Source organism: Doryrhamphus excisus, chromosome 16 (assembly GCF_030265055.1).
Source record: "Doryrhamphus excisus isolate RoL2022-K1 chromosome 16, RoL_Dexc_1.0, whole genome shotgun sequence".
Lineage (NCBI taxonomy): Eukaryota > Metazoa > Chordata > Actinopteri > Syngnathiformes > Syngnathidae > Doryrhamphus > Doryrhamphus excisus.
This window is the reverse complement of record NC_080481.1, coordinates 3,263,807-3,281,560: the sequence shown is the minus strand read 5'-3', so window position 1 is coordinate 3,281,560 and position 17,754 is coordinate 3,263,807. Positions and strand designations below refer to the sequence as shown.

At 39.8% G+C, this 17,754-nt stretch overlaps 1 protein-coding gene across 18 annotated transcripts in view; it reads right to left on the bottom strand.

Moving 5' to 3' along the window:
* The window catches only part of dmd (dystrophin), a 198,192-nt gene that overhangs the window by 19,003 nt on the left and 161,435 nt on the right, over positions 1–17,754 (bottom strand). For all 18 annotated transcript variants that reach the window (XM_058052496.1, XM_058052506.1, XM_058052498.1 and 15 more), the window contains 9 exons: positions 16,846–17,012; positions 14,797–14,908; positions 12,386–12,522; positions 12,254–12,292; positions 10,872–10,937; positions 9,335–9,400; positions 7,265–7,423; positions 6,933–7,176; positions 5,776–5,890 (listed from right to left, as the gene is read on the bottom strand). In XM_058052496.1, coding sequence (XP_057908479.1) covers positions 5,776–5,890; positions 6,933–7,176; positions 7,265–7,423; positions 9,335–9,400; positions 10,872–10,937; positions 12,254–12,292; positions 12,386–12,522; positions 14,797–14,908; positions 16,846–17,012 — 1,105 coding nt within the window. The remainder of the gene's footprint in view (positions 1–5,775; positions 5,891–6,932; positions 7,177–7,264; positions 7,424–9,334; positions 9,401–10,871; positions 10,938–12,253; positions 12,293–12,385; positions 12,523–14,796; positions 14,909–16,845; positions 17,013–17,754) is intronic.

Sequence of the window (17,754 nt, the reverse complement as noted above, 5' to 3'; positions counted from 1 at the left end):
CCCTACATCATGCCATGTGTGTATTTGCCTTTAGACATGAGTAAATTAGCTTAAATGCTAACATGCTAACGGCTAACATGCTAGCACCTAGCAAGAGAGCCTCAAGTTTAGAAACTACCAAGGTTGTCCTATAACCTCCCCACATCATGTCATGTGTATATTTGCCTTTAAACGTGAGTAAATTAGCTTAAATGCTAACATGCTAACAATCATTATGCTAGCACCTAGCAAGACAGCCTCAAGTTTAGAAAGTGCCAAGGTTGTCCTATAACCTCCCTACACCATGCCATATGTGTATTTGCCTGAAGACATGAGTAAATTAGCTTAAATGCTAACATGCTAACGGCTACCATGTTAGCACCTAGCAAGAGGGTTTCAAGTTTAGAAAGTGCCAAGGTTGTCCTATAACCTCCCTATATCATGCCATGTGTGTATTTGCCTTTAAACGTGAGTAAATTAGCTTAAAGGCTAACATGCTAACAGTTATCATGCTAGCACCTAGCAAGAGAGCCTCAAGTTTAGAAAGTGCCAAGGTTGTCCTATAACCTCCCTACATCATGCCATGTGTGTATTTGCCTTTAGACATGAGTAAATTAGCTTAAATGCTAACATGCTAACGGCTAACATGCTAGCACCTAGCAAGAGAGCCTCAAGTTTAGAAACTGCCAAGGTTGTCCTATAACCTCCCTACATCATGCCATGTGTGTATTTGCCTTTAGAGATGAGTAAATTAGCTTAAATGCTAACATGCTAACATGCTAGCAATTAGCATTTAGCCACAGAGAGAGTTCAGACATTTATCTCAAAAATGAGCCATCAATCACGTTTCTACGTGGCCGTATGGCTGAGCTACAAGGCTGTGAAAAGTCTGTAAATTCTCGTTTCTTTCACTGGCATGAGCTGTTCTAAAAATAGAACAGCGATTCCCTAATCAAGTGGCCCATTTTTTAACGTTTTCGTTAATAGCGTCGCCATGGTTACACAAAACTTTCCAAAAATTAAATACCGCTGTAGTCCCGAGCGCCACGTTTCCGGCGGTGTAACATGTGTGGGGGTCCTTCTTGCGGTTTTGGCCGCATTACGCGTGCAAAAAGTGGAAGATTAAGATATACGGAATAACTAGAAAATTCCCGCGGAAATTTTGATGGACTGGCCACCTGTGCTGTGAACCTCGGGCCCGGTGCGCCAACGGCTACCGCGGTAGCACCTAGCAAGAAAGCCTCAAGTACGGAAAAAGTTGATGCAGTCCCATAGTGTCCCCACATCATGCCAAGTGTGTAATTGCCTTTAAACTTGAGTAAATTAGCTTAAATGCTAACATGCTAACAATCATTATGCTAGCACCTAGCAAGAGAGCCTCAAGTTTAGAAAGTGCCAAGGTTGTCCTATAACCTCCCTACATCATGCCATGTGTGTATTTGCCTTTAAACATGAGTAAATTAGCTTAAATGCTAACATGCTAACAGTTATCATGCTAGCACCTAGCAAGAGAGCCTCAAGTTTAGAAAGTGCCAAGGATGTCCTATAACGTCCCTGCATCATGCATGTGTGTATATGCCTTTAAACGTGAGTAAATTAGCTTAAATGCTAACATGCTAACAGTTATCATGCTAGCACCTAGCAAGAGACCCTCAAGTTTAGAAAGTGCCAAGGTTGTCCTATAACCTCCCTACATCATGCCATGTGTGTATTTGCCTTTAGACATGAGTAAATTAGCTTAAATGCTAACATGCTAACGGCTAACATGCTAGCACCTAGCAAGACAGCCTCAAGTTTAGAAACTGCCAAGGATGTCCTATAACGTCCCTGCATCATGCATATGTGTATTTGCCTTTAAACATGAGCAAATTAGCTTAAATGCTAACATGCTAACAGTCATCATTTTAGCACCTAGCAAGAGAGTCCCAAGTTTAGAAAGTGCCAAGGTTGTCCTATAACCTCCCTACACCATGCCATATGTGTATTTGCCTGAAGACATGAGTAAATTAGCTTAAATGCTAACATGCTAACGGCTACCATGCTAGCACCTAGCAAGAGAGTTTCAAGTTTACAAAGTGCCAAGGTTGTCCTTCAACCTCCCTTTATCATGCCATGTGTGTATTTGCCTTTAAACGTGAGTAAATTAGCTTCAATGCTAACATGCTAACAGTTATCATGCTAGCACCTAGCAAGAGACCCTCAAGTTTAGAAAGTGCCAAGGTTGTCCTATAACCTCCCTACATCATGCCATGTGTGTATTTGCCTTTAGACATGAGTAAATTAGCTTAAATGCTAACATGCTAACGGCTAACATACTAGCACCTAGCAAGACAGCCTCAAGTTTAGAAACTGCCAAGGATGTCCTATAACGTCCCTGCATCATGCATGTGTAAATTTGCCTTTAAACATGAGCAAATTAGCTTAAATGCTAACATGCTAACAGTCATCATGCTAGCACCTAGCTAGAGAGTCCCAAGTTTAGAAAGTGACAAGGTTGTCCTGTAACCTCCCTACATCATGCCATGTGTGTATTTGCCTTTAGACATGAGTAAATTAGCTTAAATGCTAACATGCTAACGGCTAACATGCTAGCACCTAGCAAGACAGCCTCAAGTTTAGAAACTACCAAGGTTGTCCTATAGCCTCCCCACATCATGTCATGTGTGTATTTGCCTTTAAACGTGAGTAAATTAGCTTAAATGCTAACATGCTAACAATCATTATGCTAGCACCTAGCAAGAGAGCCTCAAGTTTAGAAAGTGCCAAGGTTGTCCTATAACCTCCCTACACCATGCCATATGTGTATTTGCCTGAAGACATGAGTAAATTAGCTTAAATGCTAACATGCTAACGGCTACCATGCTAGCACCTAGCAAGAGAGCATCAAGTTGAGAAAGTGCCAAGGTTGTCCTATAACCTCCCTACATCATGCCATGTGTGTATTTGCCTTTAGACATGAGTAAATTAGCTTAAATGCTAACATGCTAACGGCTACCATGTTAGCACCTAGCAAGAGGGTTTCAAGTTTAGAAAGTGCCAAGGTTGTCCTATAACCTCCCTATATCATGCCATGTGTGTATTTGCCTTTAAACGTGAGTAAATTAGCTTAAAGGCTAACATGCTAACAGTTATCATGCTAGCACCTAGCAAGAGAGCCTCAAGTTTAGAAAGTGCCAAGGTTGTCCTATAACCTCCCTACATCATGCCATGTGTGTATTTGCCTTTAGACATGAGTAAATTAGCTTAAATGCTAACATGCTAACGGCTAACATGCTAGCACCTAGCAAGAGAGCCTCAAGTTTAGAAACTGCCAAGGTTGTCCTATGACCTCCCTACATCATGCCATGTGTGTATTTGCCTTTAGACATGAGTAAATTAGCTTAAATGCTAACATGCTAACATGCTAGCAATTAGCATTTAGCCACAGAGAGAGTTCAGACGTTTATCTCAAAAATGAGCCATCAATCACGTTTCTACGTGGCCGTATGGCTGAGCTAAAAGGCTGTGAAAAGTCTGTAAATTCTCGTTTTCTATGTGCTGTTCTAAAAATAGAACAGCGATTCCCTAATCAAGTGGCCCATTTTTTAACGTTTTCGTTAATAGCGTCGCCATGGTTACACAAAACTTTCCAAAAATTAAATACCGCTGTAGTCCCGAGCGCCACGTTTCCGGCGGTGTAACATGTGTGGGGGTCCTTCTTGCGGTTTTGGCCGCATTACGCGCGCAAAAAGTGGAAGATTAAGATATACGGAATAATAACTAAACAGCAATAACAATATGGGCTGGCTCAGTAGCCAGCCCATAGACTGCTACTGCAAGTAGCAGTCTATGGGCTGGCTACTGAGCCAGTCCATAATAATAACTAAACAGCAATAACAATATGGGCTGGCTCAGTAGCCAGCCCATAGACTGCTACTGCAAGTAGCAGTCTATGGGCTGGCTACTGGGCCAGTCCATAATAATAACTAAACGCACAAGGAATAACAATATGGGCTGGCTCAGTAGCCAGCCCATAGACTGCTACTGCAAGTAGCAGTCTATGGGCTGGCTACTGAGCCAGTCCATAACTAAACGCACAAGGAATAACAATATGGGCTGGCTCAGTAGCCAGCCCATAGACTGCTACTGCAAGTAGCAGTCTATGGGCTGGCTACTGAGCCAGTCCATAATAATGATCAAATATATGTACGAGTAGTTGTCCAGGCATTTTTTATTGTGAATGCATTTTCCGTATGATTCCGATCATTTTCTTATGGAAAAATAGCAGAATTTGCACAGAGCAGAATCCCACCTCTGACTGTAGGGGTGTTATTTCATGTCTAGAGGGCTCTAATAATGTTAAAACCTGCATTTAGAAGGCTGTGCTCCAATGACAAAAATATGAAATTTTTACGATGGCGATAAGCAAGGCATTACTGTACAATTTCTACATCAGTCCACAGGAAAGTTGGGTTTGAGACCCCTATTATATATATTATATATATATTTCTGTAGTTGGAGCATGAAAAACCTGTCCATGCACTTTTTTTTTTACATTATTAGAGCCCTCTGTACAGGAAATAACACCACTATAGTCACATTTACCTTCATATTACCCAACATAGTAGGCATAATCAAAGAAAATTTTACCTTGTGGGGGCAGAATCAGTGGACTATATATATATATATATATATATTTCTGTAGTTGGAGCATGAAAAACCTGTTCATGCGCTTTTTTTTACATTATTAGAGGGGTGTTATTTCATGTCTAGAGGGCTCTAATAATGTTAAAACCCGCATTTAGAAGGCTGTGCTCCAATGACAAAAATATTTTACGATGGCATTACTGTACCAGCTCTACATAAACTCATCAGTCCACAGGAAAGTTGGGTTTGAGACCCCCATTATTAATATTATATATATATATATATTTCTTTAGTTGGAGCATATAAAACCTGTTCATGACCTCCTACATGTGCTTTTTAACATTATTAGAGCCCTCTGTACAGGTAATATAACACCCCTATAGTCACATTTACATTCCGATTACCCAATATAGTAGACATAATCAGCGAAATATTACCTTGTAGGGGGCAGAATCAGTGGTGGACTGGGAGTGACAGAGTTGGGTTTTAGCTTAGCAAATCATTATATTATTATTATTGTGCCAGTCGTGAGATCATTTAAACTGGCAATAAAAGCCAGCGAGTCTGGTTCTTTGGTGGTGGTCTCATCCAACCATTACTGACACCTAATGTCACATGGAGAATACTACATTCAGAAGATCAGTGTTGGTTTTAATGGCTTATGCTAATTTGGTCAAAAAAGACATACAATTTGTCGCTACGCAAATGTGCATTCATTTACTATTAATAGCAACCACGAAAAAGCAATCATTTATTATTGACTTTTTAAAAAGCCGTGACAAGACAAGATAAACGCGACGTAGCGAGGTACGACTGTGCACCGCGACTCAAATCTGTGTCTTCAATGCGAGCGTGAGTCTTGCCGACCAGATAATAAACTGCAGAGAGCAGTCCCAAGGTGAAGCAGACAGCAATTTGCTGCACCCGTACGTGCAAATCTGACTCCAAAGGAGTGCCTCGCCAGCCGTGACCCCCGCAGCACGTCACTGCTGTAGTAGTACTGTACATAGAAAAACACACTTTCGCTGCATGCTCGCCTTTGGAAACCACGCAAAAATCTGTAGAAGCTGTGAAATCGGAAACGTCTATTTATAAACTGTAGCGTTTGAAGCGAGCTGGATGCAAAATCAAAGGATTCAAGTGTGTGTGTGTGTGTGTGTGTCATCTCACCCATTGTGTCAGTAGTCTGGCTGGCAGCCACGCGCAGATGAGGAAGGGAGGTGTCTGAGCGCTGAGACGAGGTGGAGGGAGAGGACAGAGCGGTGCCGTTCACCTTGGAATCCGTCTGACGGAGAGAAAAAAAAACAACAACACAGCTTGTACTGTATTTTCCCAGACTTCGCTCACTCCTGAGTGTTAGTGGCATCAGTCAAATAAATCACTTGCACCATTTAGTGGTATTTAGACCGCGTTTTGTATCCATTAATCATGGATTTAATTGTTATTCATTCATTTAATTTAAATTTTAAATTAACATGCATGCGCTATATATTTCTGCCGGGATACACATTAGTGTCACACAGACTTTGCTATGATTATCAAAGATTGTCACCTCTTGTTTGCAATGGGTAAACCAACAAGGAGACAAACTAAACTACAGCAGTTGAAATGTCTTTATTTTAATTAACTTTATTTTATGTGTAGAAATGTATCAAACTGCCGTATTTTAACTAATTTTTGTGTACAGTGGTTGCTTGTTTATTGGGGTTAACTGCTTTCAGACCTGACCTGTACCATGATAAGCATGGTACAAAGCATAGCACCCCTAGAGTCACCTTTACTCTCATATTAGATATAATAGATAGATAGACTCCCTTTATCAATTAAGATCTTCCATGTAATCAGATTTTCTATGTCACTTATCCTCATAAGGGTCCCGGGGGTTATGCTGGAGCCTATCCCAGCTGATTTCGGGCAAGAGGCAGGGGTACACCCTGGACTGGTGGCCAGCCAATCACAGGGCACATATAGACAAACAACCATTCACACTCACATTCATACCTATGGACAATTTAGAGTCGCCAATTAACCTAGCATGTTTTTGGAATGTGGGAGGAAACCGGAGTACCCGGAGAAAACCCACGCATGCACGGGGAGAACAAACTCCAGAGATGCCCAAGCGGAGATTTGACCCAGTTTTTCCTGATCTCCTGACTGTGTGGCCAACATGCTAGCCACTAAGTCACCCTGCGGCCGCCAAGAATACATAACTTGCTTACATAAGCATTTCTTTTTACTAATAAAAGGTCATAGTCAACCACAAAACAGTCCGGTAAGTACGGTAAATGTTGAAAAACCACAAAGGAGACCAATGTGTGCACGCCAACCTGCTCCAATAGTTGCCTGAGCCGGTGCAGTTGGGACTCCAGCTGTTTGTTGTGGTCCTCAAGGATCTGCATCCGGGCCTCGAGGCGCCCCTTGTGCTGCCGCAGAAGCTTGGCCTCGGCGATGAGCTCGGCGTCCCGCGCGCGCTGCGGCGACACCGGCAGCATCTCCGGAGGCGACGGCAGAGGGGACAGGCCTTTCCTGTCGTGCGCCTTCTTCAGACGGTCGTACTCGGCTTGCAGCTTCCTGCGGCAAAGACCAGACGGGAGTGAGATGATCCGATCACTCCATCAAACTTTCTCCAGCGGTGGGACAAAAAACGACTTGGCCAAACCTGTTTTCCTGCTCCAAGTCGTTGAGGACACGCTCCAGCTCTCCCTTCTCCTCCGTTTCCATGGAGATGAGGATCTGGGCCGGGCTGCGGGGCTGGCTAAGGGGAGAGCCTTGGTTCAGAGACTGGCAGTAGTGTTGGATCAACATGTGCTCGTCATCACTGTAAACACACGTAAAGCACAGAAAAAACGCACAAATGAGTCAAAAAAGCGGCTGAAAAAGCAGCAGAGACGACGTCAGCAAAACAATAAAAACACAAATCAACGCCCATTAGAAGTATTATCCAGCCTTCTGCATATTTGGAACATTCAATATGATAAATACACATCACTAATAAACATTCAGGTCCAGCCATCTTCCCATTTTTTTGTTTTTTGGGGATAAATTATTTGTTTATACGTCATAGGAACGGAAATGGAGAAGAGTAATGTACATGACAGACAACAAAGTGATTCAAGAGTCACTTTAGAAAAATGTCTGCAATAAAAAAAAGATAAAAAAAAGAACTCAATGTTGGTGTACAGCAAATAAGACACGACAGAAGGTCACATGAAAGTCATTTCTTGCACATAGCCTAAAAATCTGAACAATAATTATCAGTCTAGCATGCACATGCATTAAGGGGCATGCACATACATAAACAGGCCGTGTCTCAAATGGGATACTTCAGTACGTACAATACCAATATATCCCTGCTTGGATTATGTCAATATGGAAGTCATTTTGACAATTATAAAATATATATATATAGATTTTTACACATGGCTGATGATCCATGAACAGATGGAATGGAGGGCACTGTGTTTAGGTTACATTTCCATTTTGCATCACACAGAAACTATGGTGTGTTCAAGGACCGCTGAACAATGTTGAAGTTCTATGTGAACAATGAAGTTCTAAGTGAAGTATTTCCATAATGCCTCATATTAACTCACTAGCAAGATCTCAGTGTATAGACTGGTCATATATCTCATCTCGTTTCCTATTATCTACATACTGTATTTGTATATAACTCTGGGAAAAACTGTTGATTTTGTTAATACTTGGGTTGTTTATATTGTTTATTTTTCTATATTGTGTATTTTGTACTGCTTAACTAATTCTGTACTGTTGCTGCTGTGCAATGTAAATTTCCCCACTGAGGGACGAATAAAGGCATATTCTTATCTTATCCAAGTGCGGAATCCCAATGCTTGACAAATAAAAACATCTAATGAAACATAAAGACACAAACATGAAACATTTTTGTTTTTTTTTTGTTTTGTACATGTACGCTGTACATTTTCCCTGTATTATCACATATTTGGGAAATGTGTTTCCTGCAGAGAAAATGGCCTGTTTTCAGAGGAAAAATGTCCTTAAAAAAATATTTGCTTCACCAAGAATGCTAAACTGCAAATGTGCAGGGATCCATTACACACTTCAAGAAATACACTGTATACTTCGTTCTGGAGTGCAGTATACACTAATGGCAGTTAATTGGTTCCAGAAGTACATTTGCACAAGGTAAGAGTCCTATATTCATTATATATATATATATATATATATACACACACACACACACACACATATATATATATATATATATATACATATGCATACACATATATACACACATACACACATATATATATACATACATACATGTGTATACATGTGTATACATACATATATACATACACATATATATACACACACACACATATATATATACATATATCCATCATTACAGTAAGATTGGCCCTGACACCAAGTGAAGCGACCAGTGTAGAATACTACATATTAACACGTCTGAGTGTGTCATAAGAATGCCTTCAATTTGTATTGAAGTTCATTTAGACATTTTTATGCTTGAAAATGCTTCATTTAGGCAAAACCATTAAAATGTGCAAAAACCAGTAAAACGTTTGAGTGCAACATGTGGGTCCTGACAGAATTGAGACGAGATTTGATTTGAGACACTGCCGGTCATCTTATCAAACCGGCCAATGGGGATAAGGAAGGAAAAGCAGCCAGCCAATGGGGTGAGCGGTGGCAGAAATAAAGAAAGCAAACAAAAAGCGTTCCTCACATGCTCTCATTGGGTGAGATACTGTCATTCAGATAACAGCCATTACGGTTCTCCATTTCTGCTAACCTGCAGAGGGGGAAGAAACAAGAGCAGTCAGTTGCAAAAACTCACTTTTTGCAAAAAAATGGTGGCATACGGCATGAGCCTTAAAACACACAGACAAAGGATCCCGCTAAGCTAAACTAGCATACTGTTCCCTGAACACCTCCATCAAAAGTCAGCATAATTCATACAGCTCATGTATTGATGGTGTAGGTTGTGGCCCTCATGTCTTTTTTTTTAGCTGCCGCCCTCGACGTGGAGAGCCAGACTGATTCATGAACCACAACCTGGAAAAGTTGCAGCAAAAATGGCACGATTGACTCCTTGCGGCACCTCAACAATGTCCATGTATTTTTTCGAGCGGTGGAGGGTTCATTCTGGCACTCTGCATGATGCAAGCCGACGTTCCAAGATGGCCTTATACTCTTGGAATGAAATCAATAATGCTCTCAAAGCCATGACTCGTATATACGTATGAGATATCGATCATGTAAGCCAGGGGTGGCCATACAGAAAAAGTCAAGGATTGGTGTCGGCATTTCATATATTTTCGATCCAAGCCACTTTGCAAAAAACAACCCCTTCAGTTCCGGCCATTTTACACACTTTTGAATGATCATTCGAGGCACACAGAATATTGTGTTCTATGGTTATAGAAACCAACATAAACAACACAATGGGTTGTTTTATATCAAAATAGCAATTTATTTACAAATATAACACGAGTCGAGTGGTTAGCGCGCAGTTCAATTCCACCCTCGGCCATCTCTGTGTGGAGTTTGCATGTTCTCCCCGTGCACGTGTGGGTTTTATTCGGGTACTCCGGTTTCCTCCCACATTCCAAAAACATGCTAGGTTAATTGGCGACTCCAAATTGTCAAAGGTACCAAAGGTATGAATGTGAGTGTGAATGGTTGTTTGTCTATATGTGCCCTGTGATTGGCTGGCCACCAGTCCAGGGTGCACCGCACCTCTCGCCCGATGACAGCTGGGATAGGCTCCAGCACCCCCCGCAACCCTCGTGAGGATAAGCGTTAGAAAATGAATGAATGAATGATCCCCCGTCGGGCTCTTTCAAATGCACTTCCTCCACCATGTGGCCATTTTTATGGCTTAAAATTGCCACTAGTGGGGAATTGCATCATCATTTCTTTCTGCCTTTTGTACAGAAAAACAACGATGACATATAAAAATGTCTTTTGGGCCAAGCAATTCGGGTTTGTAAAAACATATTGAATGAGTTATAGTTATTTTTTTTCTAACATTCTGTCTTACTTTGTTACATCTACCATAAAGATGGGACTATTATCATCATAAATATTTTCCAGGATGGTGGATGCTTCAGTATTTCTCCAAAATCTGCATCAAAATCTTTTAGTGTCTGGGACAGGTCAGAAACTATGTGTAAGACTGGTGGGGTGCTGGATTCAATACATAGGTGTGTGTGTGTGTGTGTGTGTGTGTGTGTGTGTGTGTGTGTGTGTGTTTGCGTTACCGGTTGGCATAGTGCTCAATCCGCGTGTGCGTGTCATCGTGCGAAAGCTGAGGGGATGAGCCAGGCCTGCGGGAGAAAAAAACCCACAAGGGAAGAAGGGGCCTTGGTGAATACAAGCAGGGACTCATTAATCCGCATGAATGCCGCCTGAGCCCACAGGGGGGCAGTGTGCTGTGGTGTAACTAAGATTCTGCTCGAAGAAAAACTCCCTTCTGCTGTCATTAACACGGCATCTCGGAGGACTTTATGCGCCCGAGCTGCTACACTTCGATAAAAAGTCCTGAAAGCGCCTCTTTATGTCAAGAAGTTTTATTTCATCGCGGCATTGATAGCAGGGTTTAGCTGAGATGCTAAATGCTATTCATGGTGTATCCACATAGCTTCATTTTGGCTACGCTTTTTTCTGCAACACAGCCTGTCCCGTTTTAAAACTTTAAAGTGCAAGTAACTTTTAGCTGATGTCCAAAATGGAATTTCTCCTCCAGTGATCATGGTTACTTGAGTGAATTCTGTGAAGTAATCTAATATTTTCATATTTACTGCATAGAAACCCATATGCAAGTTTTAAATATGATTTATTTAACATTATTAGAGCCCTCTAGGCATGAAATAACACCCCCATAGTCATCTTTACATCTTTATTATCCAATATAGTAGACATAAGAGATAATACATATTTGACAAAAATAAGACATAATATAGACTCAAGAGTTCCATGTTGTCGTTTGTCTTTTTTTAAACTCTTTTTTTAACTTCTTGTTTTGCACAGTTCAATACTTCTCATATTCAATACTTCCGGCTTTGGTCTCATCAACAGTAACACAACATCTCTGAATGAGTCTTCCGAATTTCTCCTACAGTGATCCCTCATTTATCACGGTTACTTGAGTGAATTCAGTGAAGTAATCTAATATTTTCATATCTACAGCACAGAAACCCGTATACAAGTTTTAAATATGATTTATTTAACATTATTTAAGCCCTCTAGGAATGAAATAACACCCCTATAGCCATCTTTACATTGGTATTACCCAATATAGTAGACCTAAGAGATAATACATATTTGACAAAAATAAGATATAATATAGACTCAAGAGTTCCGTGTTGTCGTTTGTCTTTCTCCTTGTTTTGCACGGTACTTCCGGCTATGGTTTCATCAAAATTAACACAACATCTCTGAATGAGTCTTCCGAATGCCTTATATTTTTACTTTAGTACATTCAGCCATGTTTATGCATAGATTAGGCAAAACATGAGCAAAATGTGCTTAAATATGCATATGTTTTAAAAGGCAGGATTATCTGTGATAGAGTGAAGCTGCAAAATTCAAAGCCTGACAACAAAACATGTGACAGTGTGTGTGTGTGTGTGTGTGGACTCACGCATGATCCACAGGCCAGAAGTTGATCAGTGTGACAGGACTGCAAGACAAAACAACAAAAATGACACAGATTGCAAAAGAAAGAAACTACCACATTTAAACTATGTCAAAGTAGTTTTTAAGTGAGACTCACGTTTCCATGTTGTCGCCCTCCAGGATGGTCTGGACCGGCAGGTAGCCCATACGCGGGTGTTTGGCAAAGTAGCGCTTGGTTCTGAACTTGTTCTTCAGCACCTTGGCAAAGTCCCTGACGTCCTCCCCCGACGTGGTCTAGGCACCAATGCGTAACATTAAAATGTGGTCTGATAGATCTCCGTGTGTCAACAGAGAAATCCAGTATGTGACTTGTTTTGCATACAGTAGATAATTTATGAACCTTATGAAATGCTAATGGACAGAAAAGCAAGGATACAATACAATAAGTATACTGGGTATACTGTGTACTTCATTCTTGAGTGTGTACTTCATTCATTTTGACAGTGCAGTGCTATCCCAAATTGATTACTGTCACACTAACCGGAAATAATTATCAATATTTACCCCGCTTCTTCTTCTTGTCTTATTTATGGCTAAAACTACAGTTCCCATGATGCTTCAGGAAGAAGTGGAAGCTAATATCACATTTTGAAGTCTTAAGATCAAGTGTATATCTTCTGATTGGATACTCAGTCCGACAACCATCACTACTGTGAATGTTTGATTTCGTCTACGTTGATTAGTTTGCTTCGTGTTTTGCACGTCCACACCGAAAGAGTACGAGTTTGTGAGTTTTTGTCTTGTCAAAGAGTGACTCTAGATGCCCTACACCTCGGCCGTTACACAAAGTTACACGAAGTTTTGAAAGGCTGTACTACTACATGATGAACGGGCCAACTGACATGCAAGACACGGGAGAGAAACGTCAAAAGATCAAGAGAGACTGACAAAGTGTGTGATGAAGGAACTATGAGGCTGCTCAACTGCGAAGACGATGGATTTAGCTCCCAGGAGGAGGATGGAGAAATACGCAGAAATTGGAATACCCCAGCCAAAAAGTGTTTTTTTTAATCCAATTACTCGATTAATTGAACAAAAAATAATCAATAGCTGCAGCCCTAATTCTAATTTTTGAATTTCAATCATCAAAAGCAAAAGATTTGCCTGAAGCTTGTCTAACACACTGCTGATTTATTCATGAAAAACAAAACTATTACCTAACAACAAAGCCACTCCCCTGGGAAACACAACGTGATTGCTGGAGGAAAATAATGAATTGATGACAACATGCTGGTTAGAAAAACTGCAAAGTACTATACAAGGACTATGATGCCCCTGAACACATCCCAGCAGAGTGGACCCTCACAGGAATACAGGAATTTGGCCCATTTTGGAGCTGTGAGCGTCACAGGAAACAATCAGTGCAATTTTGTCTTATTTGTACACGTTAGGGACAGCCATGACATCGTTTGATTTTCGATTGGGGAAATGATGATGCATTCAAGCACCATTTCAACATGTTGCTTTGAAGCAGGGGTGTCCAAACTTTTTTCCCCATCGCTGGCCATATACTGAAAATATTTGTAGACGCACACAGGTAGACTTACTAAGAAGTTATATATATTTAAAAAAAAAAATCTCATTATTAGTAGGAACGGTCTTGACAGCTTAAAAAAAACTTTTCTCTTTAATATACACTATACGTATATGACTTCCAAAGACATAACTTTTTCCACAACCAAGATTATTTTGTTGGGTTTCTCATATTTAAAAAATTTAATTGAATACTTTTCTGGGGATATCCGGTAATTATGGCCTGTGATTGGCTGGCCACCAGTCCAGGGTGTACCCGCACCTCTCGCCTGAAGACAGCTGGGATAGGCTCCAGCATGCCTGCAACCCTTGTGAGGATAAGTGGTACAGAAAATGCATGCATGGATACAGTAATTATCAGTACCAAAAATTATCTACCTGATATCAGCATAAAAATGTGATCGGTTGATATCAGTATCTGATTTTTTCCAGATCATGAAAACAGATATTTAAAAAACAAATGCTTATCCAACACATACAGTATGTGTTCATGCCACCACAGGAGATATGTCATGTCACACATGTCGGTATCGCATGATATCGTATAGGAAATTGAGAGTTGGATAATATCGGCATATGGTTTTCAGGAAAAAAGCAAATATCGGACATCAACTCCATGCTCCTAAAATTACATTATTTTTCCTCAAAATATTAAGAGTTTATTGTTGTAAAATTGCAAGTTTTTTCCTCAGGACAATGACATTTTTCTTGTAATATTTTGAATTCATTGTCATCAATAAAAAAAGTCCAATTATTTAAATTTTCTTCACATAATATTATGTTAGAAGCTGAAAAGTTTTCTTTTAAAACGACATATTTTAGAATCTGCCGCGTACCACGACTGGCCCCTGAGCCACGCTTTGGATACCCCTGCTTGAAATGAAATTGTGCTTATATATGACAGTGAGTCTGGCACCTTCACTTGGCATGTGTACTGCATGTACAGAGTGTGACTATAGAAGTTGAGGTTCATACCGGCGTGCAGTACTCCACCATAGGGTACTGCATCTTGTGTCCCTTGGCAACACGACCAGAGAAAAAGCAGCTTTGGCAAATGTCATAGTTGAAATGTTTCAGACTTCGGTATCTGTGCACAGAGAGAGAGAGAACCAAAAGGAGGGAAGGTGAAAAAAGGGGGAGGTCTAACTAAGCAGCAAAGGAAGGCAAGAAAATGAATCAATGAGGACAATCTACGGCTCATTAGAGCAGACTGGGGAAGACTTTCGGCCTAGATCCAAAAAGAGATTTATCGGCTGCCGTTTTGGATCTTAAATAAAATGTACCGTCCTGTCGAGAATTGAGCACAGCTACACCCTCGGATGAAAATGATACACGTGCTGTGTTATTTTGATAGGGCGACGGCACAATGGGCCTCGTGCTCTCTTTCGGAGCATTTTTCACACTCTAATTTCCCTTTCATGGTAATGGCTTTCCTTTTCTTTGACACATCATGAGAGCACTGCTTGTGCTTGGGATACTTCATGAAGGCCAAAATGTTAACCGAAAAGGTCAAAAGCAATCTCCTAAGTAGCGACGCGTTTTTCTTTTTATAAAGTACAGTAATCCCTCGTTAATTTTAGTTTACAACTGAACTTCCACAAAGCAGGACTAATAAATAAAATATTTTAATAGTTAGACCATATAAAACCTGTTTATGACTCTCTGAATACATTTGTTAACATTATTAGAGCTCTCTCGACATGAAATAACACCCCTATAGTCACTATAGACCCAAAATATAGTACATAAGAAGCGGAAATAAGATATAAAAGTCAATTATTTGGGCAATTTACTGTTCACACTGCACTTTACATTATGTTGTTCATATTTGGTGTCTATTTATTCTCCACATTATTATTATTGTTATTATTTATTATTACTTATCTTCTTTTGTGTCTGTTATATGGGAGCCAGGCAACGACATTTCGTTGGCAATTTCACTACTGTGTTTTTGTGCAATGACAATAAAGGAAGTCTATCTATCTATCTATCTATCCATCTATCTATCTATCTATCTAATAAGACTCTTGCTCCTGTGTGTTGCTGTAAATAAGTTCCAGCACTAGAGGGAGCTGAGTGGCAGGCAGGCAGGAAGTGATGTTGGGGGTTCCTTACGGCCGCAAGAGTGTGTGAGATGGCTCAAACCTGCAATAAAAGCCTGCTGTTCCGGCGATCAAGTCTGGTGCCTGTGTGTCTCACCAAACATTACGGTAACATTACCGCCGGCGTCTAGTGACGCATTTTATACTTTTTACGTCTTTCAATGCGTTTTATGAATGCCTTAGATTTTTTGTTGTATTTGTTATTTTTATCTTTTAAGCAAAATAATATGCAGAATTTGCTTTAATATGCATTTTTTACGATTAATTGTATCCAACCACAAAAGAGCATAAGTTATTAATTATGATATTTTTTAAAACCGTGTTCGCATGAAGCCACAAAATTTCAAGCGCAAAGCGGCGAGGGATTGCTGTATTGATAATTGATGTGAGCGTGTCGTAGCATGAAATGTCAGTCAGCTAGGGCCGGCTGTAAAAATAAAATACAAATACTTAAAATGATCCGAATTCAAAACCCACACCTCGCTGGCTCATCCATGACATTTGTGGGTGTGATAAGTAACACCTGATCTAATTCATGCCATCACGCAAAGTGATTGATGACTGACGCCACCTTAGTAGTAAATAATCAGAATGACTCGAAATAAGCCTCAAAATAATCCACAAATGACAAGGTCGTAAAAATGCAAAATAGAAGTGATGGGACCGGCAAACACACAAATTTGAAAAACGGGCGTGACAGACATTTACATAATTCTCGCACTAGCATGTGTAAAACCTCCAAAATCAAAAGCTATTAAACAAACACTTCCAGGATTTCTTCCTGTAAATGACTTTCAAAGTAATTTAAATTTTCATGACTGTACATAAAACATGAGCTGCTAAACACGGTAACAAGTTCGGTTGAGCACAATGGGGTCCAATCTGGGCGCCCCCATGCGGCGAGGAAACGCTGCATGCTGACCTGAAGCCGATGATGGGACACTCTTTGCAGATGTTGCACTTGGCCTGGTGCTTGGCCGTCTCAGCGGCAGCCACGCGGTGCAGCACAGGCAACCACACCATGGACTGAGGCTCCAGACGCATCCAGTCCAGGAACATGGCGGCTTCCAGCTCGGGTTTGTTGTTGGCCTGGCGGACACAGGGTAATGAATATTAATAATGAATAGGAATATTTGAATTGATTCACTTTAAACCATGACAAACAATACAAATCTCTGGGTTAATTGCTTTGTTTTTTATTTTATAATTATTATTAGTATATACTTATTATCAATTATTGCTTTTATTTTATACATAATTTGTATTAATATTTTAGAATATTTTAAAAATATTGTAAGAATATTTTTTATATATATATTATATATAATTATTAATATATTATTTTCCAAAGTATTTCATTTAAACTCAACATACAACCTGGCATCATGGCCTGAGCCAACCTTTTCATGGTTTCAGTAGCTGTTTTATCAATTTTGTTATTTGATGTGGTCTGTTGTTTACAAAGTGCTCATGAAAAAAGGGACACAGGCACATATAATAATGAAATATTATGAAATAATAATATTATATATTATTAAATGTAATATAATATTATATATTATAAAATATTAAATAAATATTTTAATATAATAATATATTATATATATCATGAAAAAAGGGACACAAGCACATATAATAAAAATATGGTAAAATAATTATATAATAATAATATATTTTTATATATAATAAATAAATTATATATATAAATAATAAATAAATATTTTAATCTAATAATATATTATAAAATAATAAAAGTGAGTGTGAATGGTTGTTTGTCTATATGTGCCCTGTGATTGGCTGGCCACCAGTCCAGGGTGTACCCTGCCACTCG